The sequence below is a fragment of the Lonchura striata genome, chromosome 6 (genome assembly GCF_046129695.1).
Source record: "Lonchura striata isolate bLonStr1 chromosome 6, bLonStr1.mat, whole genome shotgun sequence".
In the NCBI taxonomy this organism is placed as follows: domain Eukaryota; kingdom Metazoa; phylum Chordata; class Aves; order Passeriformes; family Estrildidae; genus Lonchura; species Lonchura striata.
Genome location: NC_134608.1, coordinates 54305056 through 54328299, shown reverse-complemented (window position 1 = coordinate 54328299; position 23244 = coordinate 54305056). Strand labels below are relative to the sequence as shown.

The window sequence follows — 23244 nt, the reverse complement described above, 5'->3', positions numbered from 1 at the left end:
AGGATTTGTCTTGCAGAGCAGAGGTGCTTTTGGAAACACTCAGTTCAGCAGCTGCTGTAAAAACCTTGTGACTAAAATGGTGCAGTTTAGCTCTGTAAGTGACCACGAGATCAGGGCAGCCCAGGCATGGGATGGGGAAGTACAAACTGCCTTGGAAAAGGAAACCCAGCAGAGACACACAAACCTAGATTACCCCAGGGAAAGCTTAGGTCAGAGAGAGAGAAAGATTGCTGCTATTATCACAAATTACACCCAGAAATATTTATTCTACAGTGGAGCTTGGCTCTTAGCAATGTGTTACAAAGATGTCAGGAACAATAACAGCAAAACCCCCAACAACCTGCCAGCCCTGGCTGCTGCACAGCAAAGGCTCAGGACTGTATTTATTTAGTGTGGCCTTTGTTAAAGCACCAGATAACTCCTTCCTCAGGAAACAGGCAAATTCTGCAAGGGAAGGGCTGCAATTTAATCCAATAGGAAACAATATTAACTTCAATTGGCAACAGCAATTACTGAAAAAGAAACTTCTTGGCTTGTTACCATCACCGTTCTTTGCAACGTGCACAGAACTTTTCATCCCCAGAATTACTGATTTTTCATTGTTAGTTACAAGAGCACAGTGCTGGTATCAGGAGGCTGCCCTTAAGGAAAGATAGAGACAGGAAAGACAGAAACCTGCAAGAGTCAAGCAGAGAGGTGCAGACTCTCAGGCAGTCCTCTGTTATTCTCATAGGCACTGTCTAAAAGGTGGGAAAAGAATCCAGAAGTCCTTGCCTAACTCATTCCTGTGTTTCTGTAACACTCTAACAGCTTTGCTTTAGGTCTCACCGGATTATTTTCCTTTCAATCTTGGTGCTGGTTTGCTGCTCATCACAAAGAGCAAACAACAAACAATGCACAACCCAGGCTGCCCACGGGCACTGGAGATTCCTGGGTGCAGCAGCCCTGAGATTCCAAGCAGCTGAGTTGCCAGGCTCTCATCTTCTTGCACCTTCTTTTTTATCTGAGCAGATGGAAACTCAGGAGCAGGAGCCAAGAGCTCAACGTGGGCATCTCTGCTGTAGTTACAGCAATTACTGGAGCTGTAATTGCAGGGTGGTAACACACACAAACACACACACAGTGCCTGTTGTCTCTCCACTGCTGAACAGCACAGCCAGGGATCATCTCTCCACTTCTCAGCACTTTTACATACAGGGACTTTCACCAGAAGTGGCTTTGGTCAGTGATGACCTTTGCAAGGATTTCCACCCAGCACTGGGGTAAAACCACTGTAAGAGCAGAAAATTGTGGTTTTCAAACAAATGTTTTGTAACAGACAGGACAAAGACTGTCAGACACCTCACGTTTCTCCAGGTAGGTGATGAGGATCAACCACTGCCTGCTGAAGAACCAGTTCCAGGGAACAAGGTCTTGATTCCTGTTGAGTGGGAAATCACCGAGTGGAGAGATGTTAAACAACTCTGAGGGCAAATACCAAAATTAGAACCACAGCAGCACAGGACAGCTGGGGTGGGAGGCACTTCTGCAGATCATTCAGTCCAAAGCCTTTGCTCAAGAGCAGGGTCAGCTGAGCACACTGCCCAGGACCACATGAAATGGGTGATTTTTCAGGTGTCCTGTCCCACCTGTACCAGTGACACCTGAGACTTCTCAGAACATGAAAAACAGGAGCCAGGTCTCAAGAACAGCCCAAAAACCTGACTTCACCCCCCACAGCTTCAAACAAAGCATTTATCATCCAATTTCTGTTTCACTGTACTCTCTTTTGTACTTGCAATAATTCCCCTGTCTCTCCATGCAGTCTGCTCTGTGCTGTTCCAGTTCATACACAGGGAGAGTCTTCTCCTCCCAGTTTTGTAGAGAATTTAAATAATCTGTGTTTGTATCACACCTCTGCTCTGAAACAGAAAGATCAGAAGATGCAGGGGCTCCTTTGGAAGCACTACAATAACACTACAAACTGCTTCCAGCCAGCAATGTGGAAGAAAGGCTGGTCTGTCCCAGGTGTGAGATATGTAGAGTTGGAAAAAAAAATAAAATTTAGGAGTGCATGTTTATACAAACAACATAAAAGAGAGGGGGAAAAGTATCTAATTGAGAGAAGAGTGCATTGCCAGCTTCAGCAGTTGCACTTGGACGGATTAGATCCTCAGGGTTTTCAATTAATTCCCTTCACCACTGCCAAGGTCATCCTCATATTCCAGTTTTGCAATCTTTGAACTATAAAGAAATGAACAATTAAAAAAAAAAAACAACAAAAAAAACCCAGCCAGCTCAAAATACCTCAATAGCTTAAAAATACACCTTAAAAATACCTCAGTAGGTGATGTCAGGCACAGGCAGGAATATTCCAGGAATGGTGTCTGTCACTTACTGACTTTAGCCAGACTTGTTTTAATTCCCTTCCATTTAATATTACATAAACACTTCATCCTGCATCTCTCTGCAGCCCTTCAGTTAAAATACCAGGACACATTTGCAGGAGTGCCACTTCCATGGGCTCTGACTGTCAAAATGTATTTTTTTATCATTTTGATCTAGAAGTTACTGCTGAATATGTGCTGAGATGTCCCATAAACAGCAGGAAGGTGAAAGCTGCTCATCATAAATGTGCTAAAGCTACTCACTTCTCTTTTTAAAAGGATAGATGTTCTCAGATCTCAAAACTGTGCAATATATTCAATGTTTTGAACTATTTAATATGGACTCAGCAAACAAATGATCCAGCCTAAGGTCAGGAACAGCACTGCCACTGAACAGTTAATTTCAGCCAATAGATACATGTGGGTTGCAGCTTACTGGCCTCTGAAATAGGGTTATTCATGTCATCTCCTTGCGAATGAGCACCTCAAAATCACAATTAAGGCTGACATTAAGTGGTCAAAGTCTGAAAAATGCACAGTAGCAGCCTCTCTCCCTGTGTTGGTGAAGGAAGTTGATCTTATCTGTTTATGACCTTTTCATTCTTCTAATAAATCTACCAGACCAGGCATTCATGGATAGCAAATAGCATTTTTTTTTCCCTTTAAAAAGGGGGGCACATATATATGTGCCCTTTGCACAAGCAATGCCCTAATGGCACAGTTCACTGTAAGGCTTCCTTCTCTCTCCCTATATTTAATCACTATATTCCTATCAAAACAGCTCTGGGGAAAAGAATAAAATCAATGGACTGTGGCATGGGGATGGGGCTGGAATGTGTGGACACATCTTTTTGTTGACTTCAGGGATACTCTGAGTGGATTTAAGTACTGTTAAATTCTGCATGATCACAGCATTTTGCTCTCTCAAGGCAAATGACCGGATCAGGGTCTGCTTTTATTATTCCTGTCCACCTATTTTTGAGCGGTGAGGCAGCTGCAGACAGAATGGAAAGATACTCAGAGCTCTCAGACAAGAGACCCCAGAACTTGTTTTATTACAGACCTTTTCAAAGGAACTAAGTGTATCAAGTTCTGCTCCTGATACTGCATGGAAACAATAGGGTATGGCTGTAAAATAAAAGAATTCAGACATAAATACATTAAATTGGAATTAGGAAAGACTAGGCCACAGATAAATCTAAAAGACAGGCAATGATGTAGCTATGGCACTTAATAAAATTCCATAAACCTGCAGTTAAATGGAGCAGAGGGGAAAAAAGCCTCATGACAGATGAGTGAGAGTCTGGAAAGGTCCATCTGGAGAAGAGATTTGTCCTGAAAAGCCTCAACCAGCTCTGAAAGCAGGGATTCCTCTCAGCGATGTTGAGGATGCAGCTCAAGCAAACACAGGTCTCAGCAGCAGGCTCTGCAGGTTATTCCTGATTTTCCTTCCTTTCCTGCCAGCTGGATGCCCGTGCTATGCCAAGCAAGACTTTTTGGAGACAATTCCCATTAATAACTGGGCTGTTAATATTCTCTTTAATCTGAATTAGAATCTTTGCATAAATGGGATCCATGTGACCAAATCACTCCTGTCTCAAGCAATTCCAGAAGGAACATTTAGTGGCAGGCATTTTTTGAGCACAGGGAAAGAAACCAGTGAACCATGAGGGAAGGAGCTGCAAGCTCTAATTATTTCTCATAATGCACCTAGAAATCATTGAGTAAAAAGGAACTAAGTAAGATCAAAGTCATGTGTTTCTAAAACATGAAATTTAGGAAATTTAGGAAATTTTAGGAGACCTAGGGTTACTAGGAATTAAAAGCCAGCCATGGCACAGCGGCTCTTTATTTGCATTGACCACTACAGATCAATCAGTCAATCAATCAATCCTGCTTGGGCAGGATTTTGACACTCTACCAGGAAGAATTAATTTAGACCCAACTCTGGTTTCTGTTCCAGCCAAAATAAGTCTAGATTACACACATGACAAAAACTATCAAGTGTTCCAGCCAATGATGATTTAAATCAATAGTTCAGATGTTGGAAGAATAGAGTATTTGAGCGAAGAGCACTGAAAATCAGCATGAAAGGGCTACACTCTTTCCTTCTGCAGCATTGATACATCTTCCTTCAGAATCAGATGCATTTTTCCTTTCCCAATAAATAACATTGCTGGGAATACTCCACAGAGAAAACTCAAGTAGAGAGCTCAGCTCCTTCCTCTTCTGCCCAGCTAATATGGCACAGAGGAGTCCTTCTTGTTCTGCCTGACCCTCCTGAAAAATATGGTTTGCATGTTTGTCCTTTGGCTTTGGATCATGAGAGGTAACGGATGTAATGGGAAGACTCTTGTTGGAAGCAGAAAACAAATCCAGGTCACTTTTGAGCCTGGTAGGTAAGAGCAGCCACTGAGCTGAAGGCAGGATGAGCAGCAGCCTTCCTGAAGGATTTTCTGGATTTTCTGTGACAAGGGACAAACTGAGTGAGGCCAGGTTTGTTTAGAGGCAGCAAATCCAGAGCCTGCACACGGCTTCTTGCAGTTTTCCAGCTGAAGAGCTGTGAATTTCCTTTAAATTGACAAACCCCAAAATTTCATTGCTGGCATCTGACAAATCCTCCATCAGCTCTGGAATTTCCCCAGCATTTTGCTGGATTTCCACTGACAGGTTCAAGATGGGTGCAGTCTGTGGGCTTCTGCAAATATAAATTGTTTTATACTCACTCCCTGATGTTTGGGATAAAATAATGTACCTGCAAACTCAGACAACATGTAAAACTTGGCACTGCTGCAGCATGGACAGCCTGGAAAGGCCTGACACGGCTGGATCAACAGGCACTGATGGACAAATCTGGAATTAGCTCCACAAGGTTCTACAGACCAACAATACCAACAACAGACAAAAATTCAGTTTTTTTTAATGGGGCAGCTGAAAGGGGAAGAAGCCCTGGCTACCCAAACCCACAGATAATCAGCTACACAAGGAAGCAGGATCCAACTTTTTTGGCCAGTTCTTAGGTATTAGATCACGCTGACTTTCCAACAATAAGTGCTGCAGGCAGATGATCACCAAAAAGAGACAGGATGAGGGCAATCAGTGGTGTCTATTCCCAACTTTAAGGCTGGACCACTATGCTGGCCAAGTAATTAACCCAGGGCAGAGCTGTCCATTCAGCAGTAAAATGAGCCTAAATATTGACCTCCATTTGGGCTCTGTGGGAGCTGACAAATACTCCCCAAGATAAGCATCACTGCAAGAGCATTCCTGCCTTGACACACCATTAAAAATAAAACAAAAGCTTTATATCTCACTTGGGGAAAAGTGAAAAAGGAGAAAGGAACTTCGTTTACCTTTGAATGGCTCTTCTCAAGCCACAGTATCCCAAACAATCCCGGCAAACATGCTCTGGACATGAGCTCACCCTGCAGGAGTGCTCCCAAGCTCAGCCTGCCTGACATAAGCAATGGGAGAAATCCCAGAGCAGGAACAGAGTGAAGAAAGCAGAAATGCCACGTGCCTGGTCCAAAACCACATATTTTGACCCCTGACACAACACAAACTAGGATCTCAGAGAAAATAAAAGTATCTTATTGCCCAGCAGAGGCCTTTTTTGCAGCAGCAGCACAGACAGAACTCTGCTGACACGGGAAGGCTCCAAGCCTCCGGGCACTCAGGTGTATCCTCAATGAGCTCGTGCTCACCTCAGGGTCTAATTCCCTTGCCAAAATATTGCACAAGTGGCACTCTGTGTTTGCAAAATGCTTCCTCAGGTGTCCTGTTTGACCCCAAATAGCAGATGGTTTACTGTCTGTGCAGCAAACAAGGTCATCCTGGGGTTCTAAGTGGGCCATGGCTTGTTTGCACAGCGAGCAGCTGCATTCACTTTGGAAATGCTTCATGTTTTGCCTAAGATACCTGACTGCTTTCTAATTCTGCCTTCTCTCCTCCTTCTGCTTCAACACCTTCCCCTGAAGGTGCCAGAAGCAGACATCACCAACACACAAACTCTGCAGAGTTTCAGCCAATTGGGTATCCCAAACCATCCACACACTCCGAGAGCTGTGCAGATGACTCCGTCCATCCCACTGCTGCAGCCCTCTCCAGATTCCTCACCTCAGGTCTTTTGCCAAGGTGTTTAGCATGGATAAAAAACAACTTGTGTGGGTTGAAACTGGCTCTGTTCACCAGGGTGCCTCAAATCTGCAAGTGTGTCTGTTTTCATACCCTCTGCAGTTTGCTGCAGGTTAAGTGCAGAAGCTCAGCCAGGCTTTTAAAAACCCTTCACAGCACATGACAGCCTCCATTAGGCATGGCTTCAGAACTGAATTCTAGGCTTGCCTTCATGCTGAAGGGAAGACCTTCCAGACCCTACAGTGTTAGGATTCTCACAGCATTATTCTGCATTGCAGTGTGACACACAGAAAGCCAAAATGAACAGCACATTGTCAGGTCTGATGAACAACTGGAGCTCCTTCCACTGAACCAACGTGTCTCATGGATCTTCCCCAAAAACAAGTCTTACCCAGCCTGCAACTCTAACAGCCATCCCTCTCTTCACTGAATTTCAGATCAATGGATGTACAGATTTAGGTAGGAGCGTGGGGACTGAAATAGGAGCAAAGGCAGAACAGGTCAGCGTTATTGTCCCTGCTCGTGACCAGGATTTTTCCAGCAGAAAGTGAGCTGGGACTGCAGAGCACTGAACACATGTATAACAGAAAGTGTATTCCAGAAAGTGAGCACAGACACACAAAAGAGCAGTGCCCAGTGTGCAGCTGATTTAGCACAGCTCAGGGAAGAATAAAAGAACCGGGCTGCACAGCCGTGCCAAGTCACATTAGGTGAATCAGTGCCCTCGTCTCTCACGCCACGAGTCCTGCATCTTGCACGAAGCCTCGGCTGCCTCTCCTCCGCAGCCAGGAGAGAGCAAAGCACCTCCTCTGCAAAGTGCTGCCAGCAGGATCCATCCTCCTGCCTGTGCTAGATACGTGCCCAGAGCCAAGGACAGCGAGCCACAAACACATCCTGCAGCAGATGGAATGTAGGGTTGGATGGGCAGTATTCATTTCATTTCCAGCTTCCATAAATTTTTCAAAGCCAGTCCTTTAAGTGCTCAGGTTGTTTTTTTTTTTTTTTTTTCTTCATGTCAGTTTTTAATAATGTCCATTTTAATATATCCTCTTTAATTTCCTTTACAGCTAAGTACTGGTCAGAAAAAATGGCAGAAATTTCCCTTACCCCAGCTGTTGCAGGATCTAGTGCGGATTTCAAAACAGAACAGAGCTGCAGCCTCCAAAAAAACTCTGGTGAACCATGTGAACAGCATTGTTTGGGAGCAATTGGAAGATAACTGCAACTGCTCTCCTGACTTATCTCATTTATTATCTCCAGTGTACAAAAAAAGTAGCTGCAGTAACATCATTACACTGAGAGCACTGAAAAGAGCACAAAACAGAAAGGCTAATCTACATTTCTGATACGAGCTGTTCAGCAGCCTCAGCGATACCACTGTGGGAACCAGGAGCACAACTTTACACAATCTGACCTTGTGAAAACTTTGTTTTTGCACAGTGTGCAAAATAAACAGCCTTGCAGTAGGTAGGGGTAACCTAGATTAAGGTTAGTGAGCACAAAAAACTGAGCTACCAGCAGGCTGAGGTGTGCAGCCATGCTTCTCTCTATTCTTATTTTATTCAACTTAATTCCTCCTGATTCTTTATAGAGTTCTGTTCTTTTTGAAACTATTTCAGGGGAGGATCAAACAGAAAGGCAACCTTCTTTTGCTTCTGTAATTAATTATTTGTGTGTTACTACGATTTACGATTTCATACAGATTTCAGAAGCTGGGGCTGAGTACAGTAAAGGCCAAGGTGGGAAGAAGAAACCATGTTACTTACTAAACTGTAGAGATGTTCTCCCTTCCCTGCTCACCTGTCCAACAAGCATTCTGCAGTTCTGTTTTATGAGTAAGGCATCAACACATCAATACAGCGGGAAACTTCCCAACCACAGGCTGCTTTTGGGAAGGGCCATGATAGAGTCTTCCCTCAGTCTGATGTCCAGCAGGCCAAAAATATATCCAAAAAGCAAGCTAGAATAAATAATGGGTAACCAGAAAACACAACTTCCCATTTAAGATTTCTGAAATGAACAGAAACTTGGATGTGCACTTGTAAGTGGGGTAACAAATCTGGAGTGGCCTAGGTCTCCTTACAAATTGCAACTGGGGAGCAGGAGCTGCCTGACCTGTCCAGGAACTCAGCTCTGAGGGCTCCTCAACTCTCCTGTGCCACCAGCCTGTGTCAGGCAGCCGGCCAAGGGGCTGGGCAGGAAGGAAAGCAGGGAGGCTTCCAAGAGAAAAAACATCCCGCTGGAAAATTTCTGACTGCTCTAATAATGGCCCTACTTTGTGAGTTGGTCACAGAGCTGGCAGAAGGCAGGAAGACCCACTGCCTTCCCTGGTTAGCTCCTGGCTTCCTGTAAAAATTTCTACTCCAGACACACAGCACCAACTGAAGTAATCCTCAAGTGGGATGTTCATAAATCCCCTGTTCATAAATCCCCTGAACCCTCCTCGCAGCAAACGGCGTTGCTTTTCCCCAGAACGATGACAATTGTTAATTGGCACCATTCAGGAGGTAACATTTTCTTTGGGAAGGCCTTTTCTGCTTTAGGCAACCACATGTACTTTTGGCAAGGTCTCCAGACAAGCCCTGTTGGCAGCAACAGCCTTGTGCCTCGCTCGGAAAGACCGCACGAAAATCCAGCTCACTTTCCAGCTCCCACTCCAAGGCTTCACAAACTTGGCAGGGCTGACAGCCCAGTCTGGCCTGGCTGCAGGAATAACTGATGCCTCCTAGGTAGCATCCCACAAACCTGCCCTGGAAACTCAACAGAAGGAGCCCTTTCAGCCTGCGCCGTGCCCGCTCTCAGCTCACCGACCTACCGCTCATTGCTCAGCGTCATCCTCGGAGGGTCCAGGTTGGGATTCTCCATGGACTCCATCTGGGGACAGCGTAGGAAGTAGTAGAGGGTGTGAAGGGCATCAGGGGACCAGGAGATGGGCTGCTGCTGCCGGGTCTGCCGCACAGGGCTCATGCCGGGCCGGATGGTGTTCAGGCACTGCATGTGGTGCATGGCTCGTGAGACCAAATCGCCTGCGCACACACACGGAGAAAACACAAAATCACCTCTTTGTTAGTCACCCACAGTGCTTTTAATCATGCTTCTGGAACAAATCAAAGCTCTCACCGTTGAGAGGAATGTTTGCTGTGTGCATAGAACCTCCTCCACAAAGGCAGAGGGTGTCCTGTCCCTCAAGCTGCCACTCGGCAGCACTTTCCTTCAAATACCAAGTTATCAGTTAGAAAATATGAAATGCAACACCTTTCAGTTACCACACATTCTTTACAGTGAGTTTGCTGGTTTACTGCTGGTGTTCTCCTCTTTCCACCCACAAATACCAAATTTTTTTGCCAGCCTACAAAAACTACTGATGTCTTTGTAAAATGTCCTCTGCCCAACCTGGGAGCGACAGTTTCACAAAGCAAAGTCAGTAGCACCAATACCTCACTCATTTTTTTAGGAGGTTGCTCCCGTTTCTTCCAACTGAGTCATGCTGTTCTACCCTCCTGCCCAGGCACTTGAGACAAATTAGTGACATTATGTTCAAGACAGAAATCCCTTCTTTGAGGGGTCTGCTGCTCCCATTCTCACTCCAGCAGCAGGTTTCTCCAGAACGGCAAGACCTGACTCTCTTATTAAAAAGCCAATCTTTATCATGCTGGCTGTCTCAAGCTGTGCCAGAAATCTGTGCCTCAGCATTATAAGAAGCTCAATCCAGGAGGTCTCTGGGCTTCTCATTCTTCTTGGTTTTTGAACTGGAGCCAAGCTGTCTCTGTGTCAGAGCACAGTGGACTTGAGGAGGCCGCAACGAAGGGGACCTGGATCACACAGTTGCACTCAGAATTTTAGGACTGCAGATTTTTAAAAAGTTGCCAGATCAATGACCCCAAAGCTGGTCTTTTTGCAATAAGCTTGCTTTAGGCACAACACTGTTTAATCTCCTTGTGTTGTGGTGCATTACAAACTCCAAAAAGCTTTAAAAGCTTCACTTTTGAGTAATATGACTACCAACCAGTGAGCTGAATTATTACTATACTTAGCTAGAATCTGTTTTTTCCTTGGGAGAATCTCTGCTGCTTTATGCTTCAGAGTCCCCTCAAACTCTCACAGGAAATATTGCTCCATTGTGTCCAAAAGTTACAATACTGGGAAAGGATGGAACCGAAATAGTCACCCCATCACAAAGCTGGCTCCTGGGAAAGCAACCTGAGTTTTGTGGTGCCACATGTGCATTAGCAACACCTCCCTCTGAAATTCTTGGGAAGTTATTATTTGTTCATTTATATCTAAAAGCAATACACTAAATTTGTTAGTCAGAAGCCCTGGGGTTCTGCTGTTACACAGGAGAAAGCCCCACAAAGCTACTGTATGTCTATACATGACATTTTTAGTGGTTCAGACCAACAGGGTATTAAAAATCTCAGCTTGCAATCTAAAGCCCTGCCACTCCTTTGTTGTACAGCACATTCAGCTTTAAGGACCCACTTCAGAATAATAAAAAAATCCTTCTAACAACTCTGCCTTTCCACTTCAGTAGCTCCAGGATCCGCGCATTTTATGAGAGTATCACGGATCCTCCAACGCTGGTGCTAACACAGAAGTCTGCACAGTTTATAGCAGAAATGGATCTGGAATTCAAATTTTCAGCTCAGAATAACGTTCCTTCTCCTTTGCGCACTCACTCTCTTTTTCTGGCAATGGGCAGCAACGTTTAGAAAAAATAAAAAAAAAAAAAAGGCAACTGTATCAGGAGAGCCATTCACTGGATGTGCTGACCAAGTTGGCAGGGATGGGGGAAGAGGGAGAGAGGAAGCTGTATTCAATCTCAGACCCTTGCTACAAATGTTCTCTTGTGTTCCAGGATAAATAGAGGTGTGTTGAAGGAATTTGAAAACCTCAAACTAAAGCAGGTTGCAAAATAAATGGTGAAACACACAAACTCCTTACTGGCCCTGGCATTCATTAGCATTCAGATGGTGCAGACTAAGAAAGTGATGCCAGCAGAAATGTTGCAAGGGAGAAAGTAGACCAGGAAAACACAAATCATTTTTGTTTACTTTAAAGGGGCTTTGTGAGTACTCTAGGAATGGAACATTTCAATCGGTCAGCTTTAAAAAAAAAAGGGGGGTTGAAGAGGTTTTTGTTACCAGAGTGCTCTCAGATTCTTTTTCCTTCACTTTTTGTTTTTTAAGTAACCAAAAAGCTTTCCCTTGAATATCCCAGACATTTCCACTGTAGAAACACTGACCAAGAGAACCCTCTTTGCTGTCTTTGGGAGGTTTGCGAATGCAAAGGAGAGCCTACAGAGGCATCTAGGAAAGAGCATCCAACTTTAGCTGGCAGTAACATCTCCACAAAAAAAAAGAAAAAAAAAAAAAAAGAAAAAAAAAAAAAAAAAGGCACATTTCACTCGCACCTCTCCAGGTGAATCAGACTTTAAGCAGACTAATGAAACCAGCTGATTTTCATAAACAGCACCACCAAATACATCTCGGCCAACATTAAATGCCGCTCACGCTGCCAACAGCAGCAGCAGCACTCCTACTGCCCCCCAGCAGTCAAGGGATGGGCTGTCCTGCTCTGCTGGAAGAGCCCCATGGTGGATTACATCCCAAACTTACTCAGCTCCGAGATGCTCCCAACACAGGTGGCCAGCAGGGACTGCTCCAGGGTCCGCAGCTCCAGCTGCGCGTAGGCGTCAGCCCGGCCGTCGCTGCACACGGAGCCGTCGTGGTAGGGGCTGAAGTAGGCAGGGAGGGACAGCACACCTGGGACAGAGCACACAGCACACCTCTTACAAATCAGCCTACGCTTTGTGTGGAAAAGCAAATCCCTCCAGGAGGGATACAGAACTTGCACCTTTCTCCGAGAATTTTTGAACGGTTCAAAGGAAATCAAGCAGCACTGTGAACACTGCTGGAACGGCTGAAACAGGCTCCAGGGAGTAAGGCTGGATGTTCCTACAGCCTTTAAGAGCTGGAAACAAATTGCAGTCGAGATAAAACTACATGAAAAGCTTTGGTTAAGTCTCTACTCTTGTTTATACAACAACAGGGCTGCACACACACGGCTTGCTGCTGAACAGCTGTATGCAGATCCTCAGATAGAAGGGCCTGATCTGGAGAGATGTGGAATATAGCCTGGAGTCCACCTCATCCCCGCAACCCTGCAAACAAAACCAGGGGCTGTGCCAGCCCTTTGAACCTGCCTTGCAGTTTCAGGTGCTCACACTGTGGTTTCTGCATGTGCACACCTCTGGATGTGCCAAGCGACGCCCAGGAGTTCTGAGCTTGCTGGAATTTTCATCTCTGTAAATGACCTCCATGTGAGAGAGAGAGATTAGGAAGGCAATTGCACTGCACACACGTGTTTACCACACACGTCTCCTCTCCATCAAATGCACAGACGCTGATTGCTCCATGTGGCACAGAGAAACGGGGGGATGTGACCTCTGGAGTGGATGTGAGGCAGGGAGCAGGGTCTGTGACAGAGGCTGGGCTGGGAGAGTGACCTGACCTGTCCCGTGACACCTTGGGACAGATCTGGTGCCACTGCATCCTGCCCTTCTTGGAGGGCAGGTGGACTCCAAAAAGCCACTTGCAGTCACTCAGCCATTGCTCCTATGCCCTCACTACTGCCCCATTTTTAATTACAGATCCATGCCACAATTCCAGCAGCACCCTCCTGGCCCAAATTTTCCCTGATTCCAGACAAGGCCACTCAGAGCAGCCATGACAGCCTGTGCTCTTAGCCTGCTGCATCCTGTATATCTGATTTTTAACTTTGATCCACAGCAATACAGTTCAGCTTGGACCCACGTTTCCTTCCTCCCTCACCTCCCAGCCCTGGGTCAGGCTGGGATGTGGAGATCCTTTACTCCCATGGCAGTGACCTCCTGTCACATAGGTGCTGTGTATTGTTGCCCAACAAAACCCTGCAGCTCATTGTGCAAGACCTTTTGTTTCTTTGTCTTGATGTTTTCTTTTGAGATTTTATGCTGGATTGATCTCTCCTACCCTTTTCACATCCTCTTTGCATCCTGCTTTGCAGCAAAGCCAAGGGCTGGATCAAAAACTTCCTGGACATGATGCGAATAAGGGAATGATTTATCCTGTTGTGCTTCTTCACTGTACATCACTGTTAGTTAATGGAGAATGCTCTGCCAATGCCCTCTTAACCTGAATAATTAGGAAGTTGAGGCTTTAAGAGCTACCAGAAGCCATGCATGCAAACTAGGAAAGCTTTGCTTTAAATACACTATACAGAGCCTAAGCCACTTCCTTTTCCATGCCAAAGCTATGAAAGGATGTTTTAGAGACATATGGATTGAATTTATGGCAGAGGGAGAATGAAAACAGCCTGATTTGTCAAAACTTTCAAATAGAGGTACATAATTCTACAGAGGCAAAAACAGAAACTGGCAGCTCCACTGCTGAGCCCGGCAGAGGGAAAGAAGTGGGGTACATTTTCTCTGCCAGCCCCTTTCAGTTGGTTCTGTTTTCTAACACGGAATTAAAGATTTGCAGAATGCTTTGGCTTGCAAAAGGCAACAACATTCTCTCAGTTTTCCAGGTCACAGTTTGTCAGGTGACACGTGGAAACAGGGAGGATTTATTTACCTTTGGAAAAATGACTCATCCAAGATAGCTGTGGACAAGAGTTATGCTATCACCTGCCCTGGCACAGCTGAGGAGCATCCTTTAGGCACCAGAGAGGAATAAAGAACTCACCAAGACCTTGGTCATGTACCAAGGCCCAGTGATGCCACGAGGGATTTTCCCTGGGATCGGAAAAGGGATGAATGACAATAAAGATTCCAAGGCTTCCCATGTCTGGCAGGTCTCCACAGCCACAAGCAGGCGTGGAAATAAGGACACACTTCCCAACACTGACTTTGGGACAGTGGGAAGCAAAACAGAAATACACCCCACAACTATTCTACTTGCAGCACCCTAATCAGGATTTCCTCTTTGATCCCCTTCCAGTAACTCCAGTGAGTTGGAAAAGCATCATTGTTGCTCCTCAGATCAGAAAGGCACAAGGACATCTGCAGTCAAGCTTTGCCCAGTGATGTTTTAAGTAGGAACAAGACCTAGTCTTTAATACCAATTAAAACCCCCCTTTTTTGATAACAGACAACTGCCTTGTGCTGGTTATTTGTATCCCAAACTATGGTTCTTGCTCTCCTGCTTTCCAAGTAATGGAATTTTCAGTCAAAAGGTGTTAGAACAGTATAAACCATGGGCAGTTTCTGTCTGGCATTCACATTCCTGCATTTTCATATTAGTGGCAACACTGGTATTAAAACATGATTAAACATGACTAGCAAGATAAGCAAAACTGCAACTGAAATAAACTGATCCACATCAGAACACTGTCAGTTTGATATTCACCTTTATTTCCTGACTTTCCAAACTGTGTTTTTCCCACAAAACAATGTAAAACAACATATAATTATTGTACAGGAATGAACCACTTGGGCAGTATTTTTAATTAAGATTTTAAGTACAGGATCCAAGCCCTGGTGAGAGACTGAATTCAAGTGTGGCTTAGCTCAAACCTCAGGAGCAGCAGGAGCTCACAAGTCACCACTGGAATAGCCTGATTCTCAATTAAAGCATGGCTAGCTAACAATTTTTTCCTGATCTTTCCATAGCTGTTGAAACAGCAGCTGGAAATAAAGCCATATTTATTCTGCCTCAGTTAAATATGAAACCTGTTCACGAGCACTTGCTGCCAATGCTCTTAAAAGGCAGTCACGACTGGGTGAATTCCAGTTGAGCAGTTCCTTAAACTCAAATTATTCTGCTTGCCTAAAGAGTTTGAAATTGTTGTCCGTAATCTGATGCTTTTTAATAGCAACTGAAAATGTTTCCAGTCTGAGCAAGATCCAGGGAAAAGTCTGTTCACACTCCTGGACATCTTTCTGCTTTAAGAGGTGCAGCAGCTCTGTGGAGAGCTTTGGCTGAAATGTGATGGCTCCCCCGAGCAGGGTTGGGCAAGGCTCTTGTGTGGTTTCCAGCACATGCTGGAACACCTCTGCTCTGGAGACAGGCTGGGAGAGCTGCAAATGTTCAACCTGAAGAGGAGAAGGGTCCAGGGAGAACCTAGGGGCTCCAAGTGAGCTGGAGAGGGGCTTTGGACAAGGGCATGGAGTGACAGCATAAAAGGGAATAGCCTTAAACTGCAGGAGGATGGGTTTAAATGGGATATTGGGAAGGAATTTTTTACTGTAAGGGTGGGGAGGCCATGGCACAGTTTCCCAGAGAAGCTGTGGCTGCCCCATCCCTGGGAGTGTCCAAGGCCAGGTTTGACAGGATTTGGAGCAACCTGGTCTAGAGCAAGGTGCACATGGCAGGGGGTTTGGAACTATGTTATCTTTAAAAGTCCCTTCCGAGACAAACCACTGCCTGATTCTACGATGCCCTAAGCTGAGCAGAAAATCCTGCTCCTCAAGAAGGACAATTCCTGTAAGGAACCCCAGGTTCATCTCTGAATGTCCTCATAATTCACAGGCTGGCAACAAATTCTATTCTTTTGCTCTCAAGATATAGCAAATACAGACCTTTCCCTGAATTTTGCTCTGAGATTGGAATGTTTGACTTTCCAACTACCCACGGACCCTCCACACCTCACACTATTTGCATGCCACAGTTCTGCAAAGGGACTTGCCATCATTTTTACCTTGTTGTAATGGTTTTCTCTGGGCTTTCTCCAGTCTGGACCCTTGATGTTGGCAGACAGCTTCCTAGAGATTAACTCATCAGCCATTTGATGGCTTTCAAACACTTGTATGATGTCTAGAGGTTAAGATGGGGCCACTCACAAGTGGCAAAGGGCCAAGGAGTCTTGGCTGGAAAGCACTCGAATTCTGCTGTCTGGGATTCCTCATGGAAATTGCCCAGGGTACTGATTTCCTTATTTCAGAAATGCACTGGCTCTGCTCATGACAGATTAGGCAAAGAATCAGGAATATAATTAGGACAGGGATATACACCATAAACTATTGACACAGAAAACTGCTTTTTAAAAAAAATAAACCTAGCAAAATGCATGGGACAATATAATGTGCTATTTATACCTAAACACTTCCATAAAACAAATCAGAACAGTAGGGAAAAAAGCACCTATTTGGTCAAACTGATGAGAAAGCCCTTGGAAAATTCAAAATCATCTCTATACATTATAAATTGCTGCTAAAAGCCCCATGTGTGAAACCAGGAGTGCTGTGAGTATGCTTGGAAAATGCACTAGGAAACCAAGCAGGAATCCCTACACCACTCTGCTTTTGCAATGTTTGGCTTGGGATAAATCCTGCAAGAAACATTCTGGGGGGTGGGAATGATGGCTGATCCCTGTGAACTGAAATTTTGGAAGGCCCAAGTTTTGAAGGCAGACGGTGATGACCTGACTGCGCTGGAGTTGCCAAATCCCACCAATTCCAAGGGAGCTGGGGGAAAGCTCAGCCAAGTGCAAGTGCAGTTCCCACGTTGGAACGTGGCCATGACATCAGGATGGCTGTCACCTTGCACAAAGTCCTGCCATTCTTCATGGCCAGGAGCATTCAAGGCTCTCCTTGTTTTCCCTTCCCCGCTCTCCCACAGCACACAATGCCCCGCAGTTCCCTCTTGCCAATCGGTTCCCTGTGTGGAGCACCAGCAGGAATTAATGCCAGTTCTTGGAGTTCTGTTTTCTCCTTGCTGACCTACCGCTGCTAGGAAAGCTCAACCCCTCTTTATTTTATGAGATGAGATGGGATCATTTTGACAGAACATAAACAAACTCCTCTGAAAAACAGCAACCAAAGTGTTCCTGATGGAGCTCCCTCAAAATCTAAACACATCAAGCTCTATAATCAACTGCAGCCATATTAGAGATGGTGAGAGAGACTTATGATCATGGAACAATGCACCTAATTGCTCATATATAGGAAAAGAGTGTGGCTTCTTCTAGAAAGCAGGCAGGCATCTCTCCCAGTTTGTCAGCAGTAAGAAAAATCAAACACAGTTTCCTATATCTGCATCCACATTAAACAGTACTTCTGTAATTGGAAACAGGAGAAGAAGCAGAGGAGGAAGGAGCTGCAAGTGAAGGAGATTTTTAAATTTCCTGCAAGTGCTAGGCTGGATCTCTCCATCAAAGAGCTTACGTCCTAAGGGGACACTTCTGGACACCTCAGAGTCACACAACCCTCAGGCTTGGTCCTACTGTTCACAGAGACAATATTCTCCCCAGATTAATAAAATAGTTTTCCTGGACTTCAGGAATGTTATTAGAGAATGAGTTGCTGCCTTCACGCTCACCATCTTCCTGTAGCTCAGTGTCAGTGTCAACAGGCATTGCTTAAATGAAGTACCCAAATAACCCAGGAGAGGCTTATAAAGTACTCTCAAAACTCACCACCCCTTTCTCCTGGGGTGCAGGTCACTGCAGGAACTGGAAGTCTAAAAAGCAAGGAAAGCCATGGAGCACACAGCCAGGGAAAGGACAGGAGCCTGTGGACCATTACTACAAATGCCTCCCTGGTCCTAGGAAACTCCCTATGCCTGTCTTCATTCCCACACATTCTGCTTCCCTCTTGCTATGAAAATGGTGGAATTGGACAAAGGTAGGAAGGATCTGTATTCCATTTGAATCCAGCTGTGATATACGAGCTTGCAAATGACTATAAATGTAGGAGAAAGGCCTTGGTTTAATACCGAGTCAGAATTTACTGAGTCACTAATCCCACTTCCATACCCCTGTGGTCTTCTGGACAACCACTAACCTGGCCTGGCCCCAAGCACTTAATTGAACATAAGCACAAGGGAACATATCCTGGGCTTGCATTGTCATAATTGCCAGAACACAAAGCACAATGACTGTCCTCATTCCCATTTCCGAGACAGAGAAAGAAACACGGGCAAAAGGAAGAGAACCAACCACAAAACTCCTGCACCAACTGAATTGGGAGGTTTGGCAAAGCTCAAACCTTCCAATTCAAATTCCCTGTATGAAACTGGGCAGCACAGAGCCATCGCTCCTTGTTCAAAATTCCAGTTCAGATTCCCTGTATGAAAAACTGGCCAGTACAGAGTCATTGCTCCCTGTTTGAAATTCCCAGTTCAAATTGCCTGTATGAAAAACTGGGCTGCACAGAGCCATTGCTCCCACAACCCGGATCCAGAGATTGTAAATGAATGGAATAACTTCATGTGGCTTTAAGTGTAGGTTTGTAGAATTATGCTTCCTGTTTTATATGTCCTAATAAAAGGCCTTTGGGGATATAATCTGTAAATATAAACTGTAAATGCTTCCTACTATTATTACTTCCTACAACTACTTCTGAAGAGGAGCCTGTGTGCTCAGATGTCAACAAGTACATCCCTAAAACTCAGCTGATCCTTTTGGAATTTTGTACACGGGATTTTCCAGGCATTGGCTCTTCTATGCAGGGCCCAAGGGCAGGCAAAGACCTGCACTACACTGTAATATCAGTATTTAAAAATCTACCAATTATCAATAAATCCATGTTTCCAGGACTCTTATTTTCAGGATCCAGTACAGCACACAAAAGAGGATACCCCATACTGGGTTAGAAATATCAATGAAAAAACAAAGTTTTATGAGGAGTGGGATAAACAGATTATGAACACTGTTAAAGAAACACAAAACCAGAATCCTGTGCCAAAAAAATTACTGTGGTCCAAGAGGCTGAAGACTTGGAATTCCCTACTGCTGTAAACCCTTACCAGTTAGATTAATCTCAGAGTCTCAGTCTGCTTATCTGGAAAATGAGGATATTGCTTCATTCCTGGTAAGGGTGGTGTGATAGCAGCAGTGTTCTTGCTTCATTTCTCATCCTCAACTTACTCCTTCATGCTGCTCAACATTCAGCAGTGTCCCCATTTCCCATATGTGTCAATTGCACATTTTTTGCCCTTACCAACAGCTGTTTTTCATTTACAAAGCCCTTTTTTTCTTCAACAAAGTTCCCCAAGATGTAGCTACTTCTGAGATTAAAGGACAGATATTGTGACAATATTTAATTGCACCTCAGTGGAGCTTATGACATCAGAAGAGAAGCTTTACCCAACTCTGAGAGGGTTAAGAAAAGCAAAATTATTTCAGCCCTGTAGAGATTTGGATGTGGATACAATACTGGACAGTTGCTCTGACAAACAAGAGCAGAAGTACTTGCATATATATATATATGTGTGTGTGTGTGTATATATGTATATGTATATGTTGTTTCTTTATAAGAAATTACCAAGAAACAACATATATATATGCAAGCTAAAAAAATAAGCATTGTTTTTGAAAGAGGGAGAGAGGTATGACAGGTAAACAGTGGTAAGAGTTGTTTAGTGGCACTGCTGTGGGGATCAAAAAGCTTAGGAAGAAGAGGGTCCTGTCTCCATTCCCCTGTAATTCTTTAGATGTCTCCCATTTAGGTGCTTTTACAGTAAAACCAGCTGCATTTGGTGTAAGCAGTGGGACTGCAGCAACTGCAGGCACCAGCTCGAGCCCTCCTACCCTCCACAATACACTCTCTTCTAATCCACTCCTTATTGTTCACTGTCCTTCCTGTAATCTGGCCTTTGAATCATGCCCAGCTCCCCAGATGTGCTCTGAGTAAGCTCTTTGTACATCCCATAATGACCTCTCTTTACTTGCCTTCAATTCTTCTATTTATACGTCCCATGATCTGTATGCTTGCCAAACAAAGAGGATAGTAAATTTATATCCTCAGCCCCTCCCAGTTCCTTTTCTTAGGGAATGTCAAGATGAAGAATCTGACCAGGGAAGTACTCCAGAATAATCCAGTGCAATCCCTTCTAACGTATTCCAGAGCAATTTTTTGGAAGAAATAACCCCTGCATGGCAGTTTCTTTATACAGGTGAGACCTTGGCCTGATAAAATCTACCCTCCTTAGCCTCTCCTGGCTGTTGCAAGCCATCAAAATCAGATTTCAGAAACCATGGTCACTTAATAATAAACATCAAGACTACAATTACATCAGTTAATGACCTAAAATATCAGAGTGTCTTAAGAGCTGATTACTTTCAGTTTATTTTTAAAAAGCCATGAGGAAATAGGAGCTCAGCAGTAACCAACTTACTGCTCCTAAAGGAATTTTTTAGGCAACTCAGGGCCCGTTTCCTTTAGCTGTCAGCAACAGCAGCTTGGGTTCTGTTGGGGTGAAATATGCATCTGTCACTCAATATGAAATTGAAATTTTATCTAAAAGAAACACAGTGCAGTGCTGAGACCATGAAGTCTGACCTCAGGAGGGCAAGGCTTGGAGGCTCCCCAGGATGAGCACATTCCTACCCTGCCTGCAGACAAAAATGATTCAGGTTTTGAGTCACCGGCCAGACAACACAAAACTTGGGGTGGGTGCATGCTGAGCAGTCCAGGAGAAAAGAGACAGCACCAGTGTGGATTTGATACCTCCAGTTTAATCTCCAGCACTATTTCAGCACACTAAATTGCTCACAGCAGTGTTTACGTGCATGAGTAATTCATTAATCACAAGCTTTGTCATTTTTTACCCCAGCTCTGCCCACAGCCCCATATTAGTGCAAGCTTTTGGGAAAAGACAAACACAAAAAGCTTCACCATCCTGATAACAATGTTTGCGTTTGACAAGCACCATTAGGCAGGGTTTGCTCTCCAAGAGTATTTTGATAGCACTAAAGACCAGCAGCAATTCTAGCCCAGGATAGAAGCTATGCCCCTCTTACTTTTCATTTCCTCAAACAAACACTTGGAAGTATTTGGCAGTTTTCCCCCCAATACAGCTGATTAGTCTCTTACTAATGACAGTATTTTGCAACTTTCTGCTTCCTCACATCAAAGCATCCTGGAGATCTTGTCAACAATGACCAATTGTTTAGACACTCAGAAGTGAAGCTGAGGAATTCCACTTACTCACCAACTGCTCAAGCTTTACCCTCATCTGCAATACTTCTGCATGGTGTGTGGCACCCAAGGACCATCTCATACCATCTCCATTCATGCCTGGCTTCCATCCATGACGTCTTGCTCTGGTTTCAGCACCTATTTTTGCATCTGAATTCCTCTTTCTTGTCCCCCATCACCTCTTCATTGTCATCACACTTGCACTCAGGCTTCAACCTTTCCAAGGCTCCACACCAGTCCTAAAGGAGAGCAGATCTAACATCTATTTTTGACAGCGCCCTTCAGGGGTGGCAACACTGTAAGAATTTGGCATTTGTAAAGCTGGCAGGCAAAAAAAAACCCAAACAAGCCCAACTATACTACAAGGCTCTGGCCTGTCTCTCTATTGCACAAGTGCCAAGTGCATTTCAAAGTCTAAGTCTCTTGGCTGTAGCCATTTATAGTTTGTATAAAAAGCATAACTTGTACACTTCCATTAGAACCCTAAATATAACTGCCCTGAGCAAGTACTTGCTGCTCAAACAGGACCTCTTTGAATTTTGTTTCCAAAAGAATGTTGCTGCCACTATATTATTTATAGACATTTACATTAAGATCTGAATACTTGGTCAGGAAACCACTCTGATTAATGCATCTCCAACACTGTTTTATAACTCAGAAGAAAACTAGTATTTTTATTTTAAAACATAAAAAAATGCATAAGCATAAAAAGCAGCAGTTCTCAGGATGGCAATGGCTCTTTGAAGAATTTGGAAACACTACCACATGTTCTGGGTTTTTAACACAGCATCTGTGTAGGGGATGAAAATTAGAATTCCAATCTTGTGTTTTCTTTTAAAAATACACTTTGATATCTCTATCACACCCGTGCAGTAGATCCATAATGAATTCAAGTATTCAGCCCAATGGATTTTGACAGCATGCTGCTGTCTCAGGGCTTTCCTGCATGGGACTTCCAGTATCCCATGTCATAGCATGCAATTATTTTCCTGACACTTGGAACACTGTTATTTGTAGAGGTGAAATGAAGGAAAAAAACCGAAACATTTTTCATCATTTCAGGCAAAATGATGGAAAAACAGGTAAAATTGCCTCACAGCAGAAGAAAATGGAATGAAAATGAAAGAACTTTTTAGAGCAAGATCCTTTACCTGACAAAAACTACACAGCTAGGAAAAAACTTCTTTATTTTAATGAACTATCAGCATTACCTTGGTCCATAAAACTTCTGCAGTCACTAAGGTACAAAATAAATCCTCTATTTTCTATTTTGTTGGTTCTGTGTTGTTTTAAATTATTATTTTTCTCTCTGAGGTCAACGTGGAGCATCTCGACTGCTGCAAGGCAGAGATGCACAGCATGGAAGGACTTGAAAAGCAAAGGTCCATCCCACACAAATAACCCCATCCCACAGAAGTAAGCACTTTTTGGATCCAGCTGTTTGTCTGCAACCATCATATCCCAGCAATATTAATAGCTTTGATTATTGCCAAGGGGAAAAAACATCTTAGAAGGCTTTTTAAATTTGTTATGGAATAAAGCAAAAGGCAGAACCATGGCAGAGGCAGATCTGGGGAGGCTAAACTGTCTACGAATGCTTTTTTCTGTTCTTTTCACCAAATTATTGAAGTGACAGCTCAAATAAGAGACTGTTCTGTTAAAAAAGGACAAGCTGGTAAAGGCTAAAACTGGGCTGCCCTGCAGCTCCACTTATGGGTGGGAACAGACTGGAATAGGAGATAGGGAACATCACTTGGAACTGAAACAGAAACTTATTTGGAGTTCAAACTGTACTTCAGAACAATCTTTTTCCCCAAAAGTAATACAGTAATAACAACAGGGAAG

At 44.1% G+C, this 23244-nt stretch overlaps 1 protein-coding gene across 1 annotated transcript in view; it reads right to left on the bottom strand.

Moving 5' to 3' along the window:
- Positions 1-23244, bottom strand: part of ABTB2 (ankyrin repeat and BTB domain containing 2) — a 111331-nt gene that overhangs the window by 27221 nt on the left and 60866 nt on the right. The window contains exons 2-3 of the mRNA XM_021555913.2: positions 12116-12262; positions 9316-9526 (exon numbers count right to left, since the gene is read on the bottom strand). Coding sequence (XP_021411588.1) covers positions 9316-9526; positions 12116-12262 — 358 coding nt within the window. The remainder of the gene's footprint in view (positions 1-9315; positions 9527-12115; positions 12263-23244) is intronic.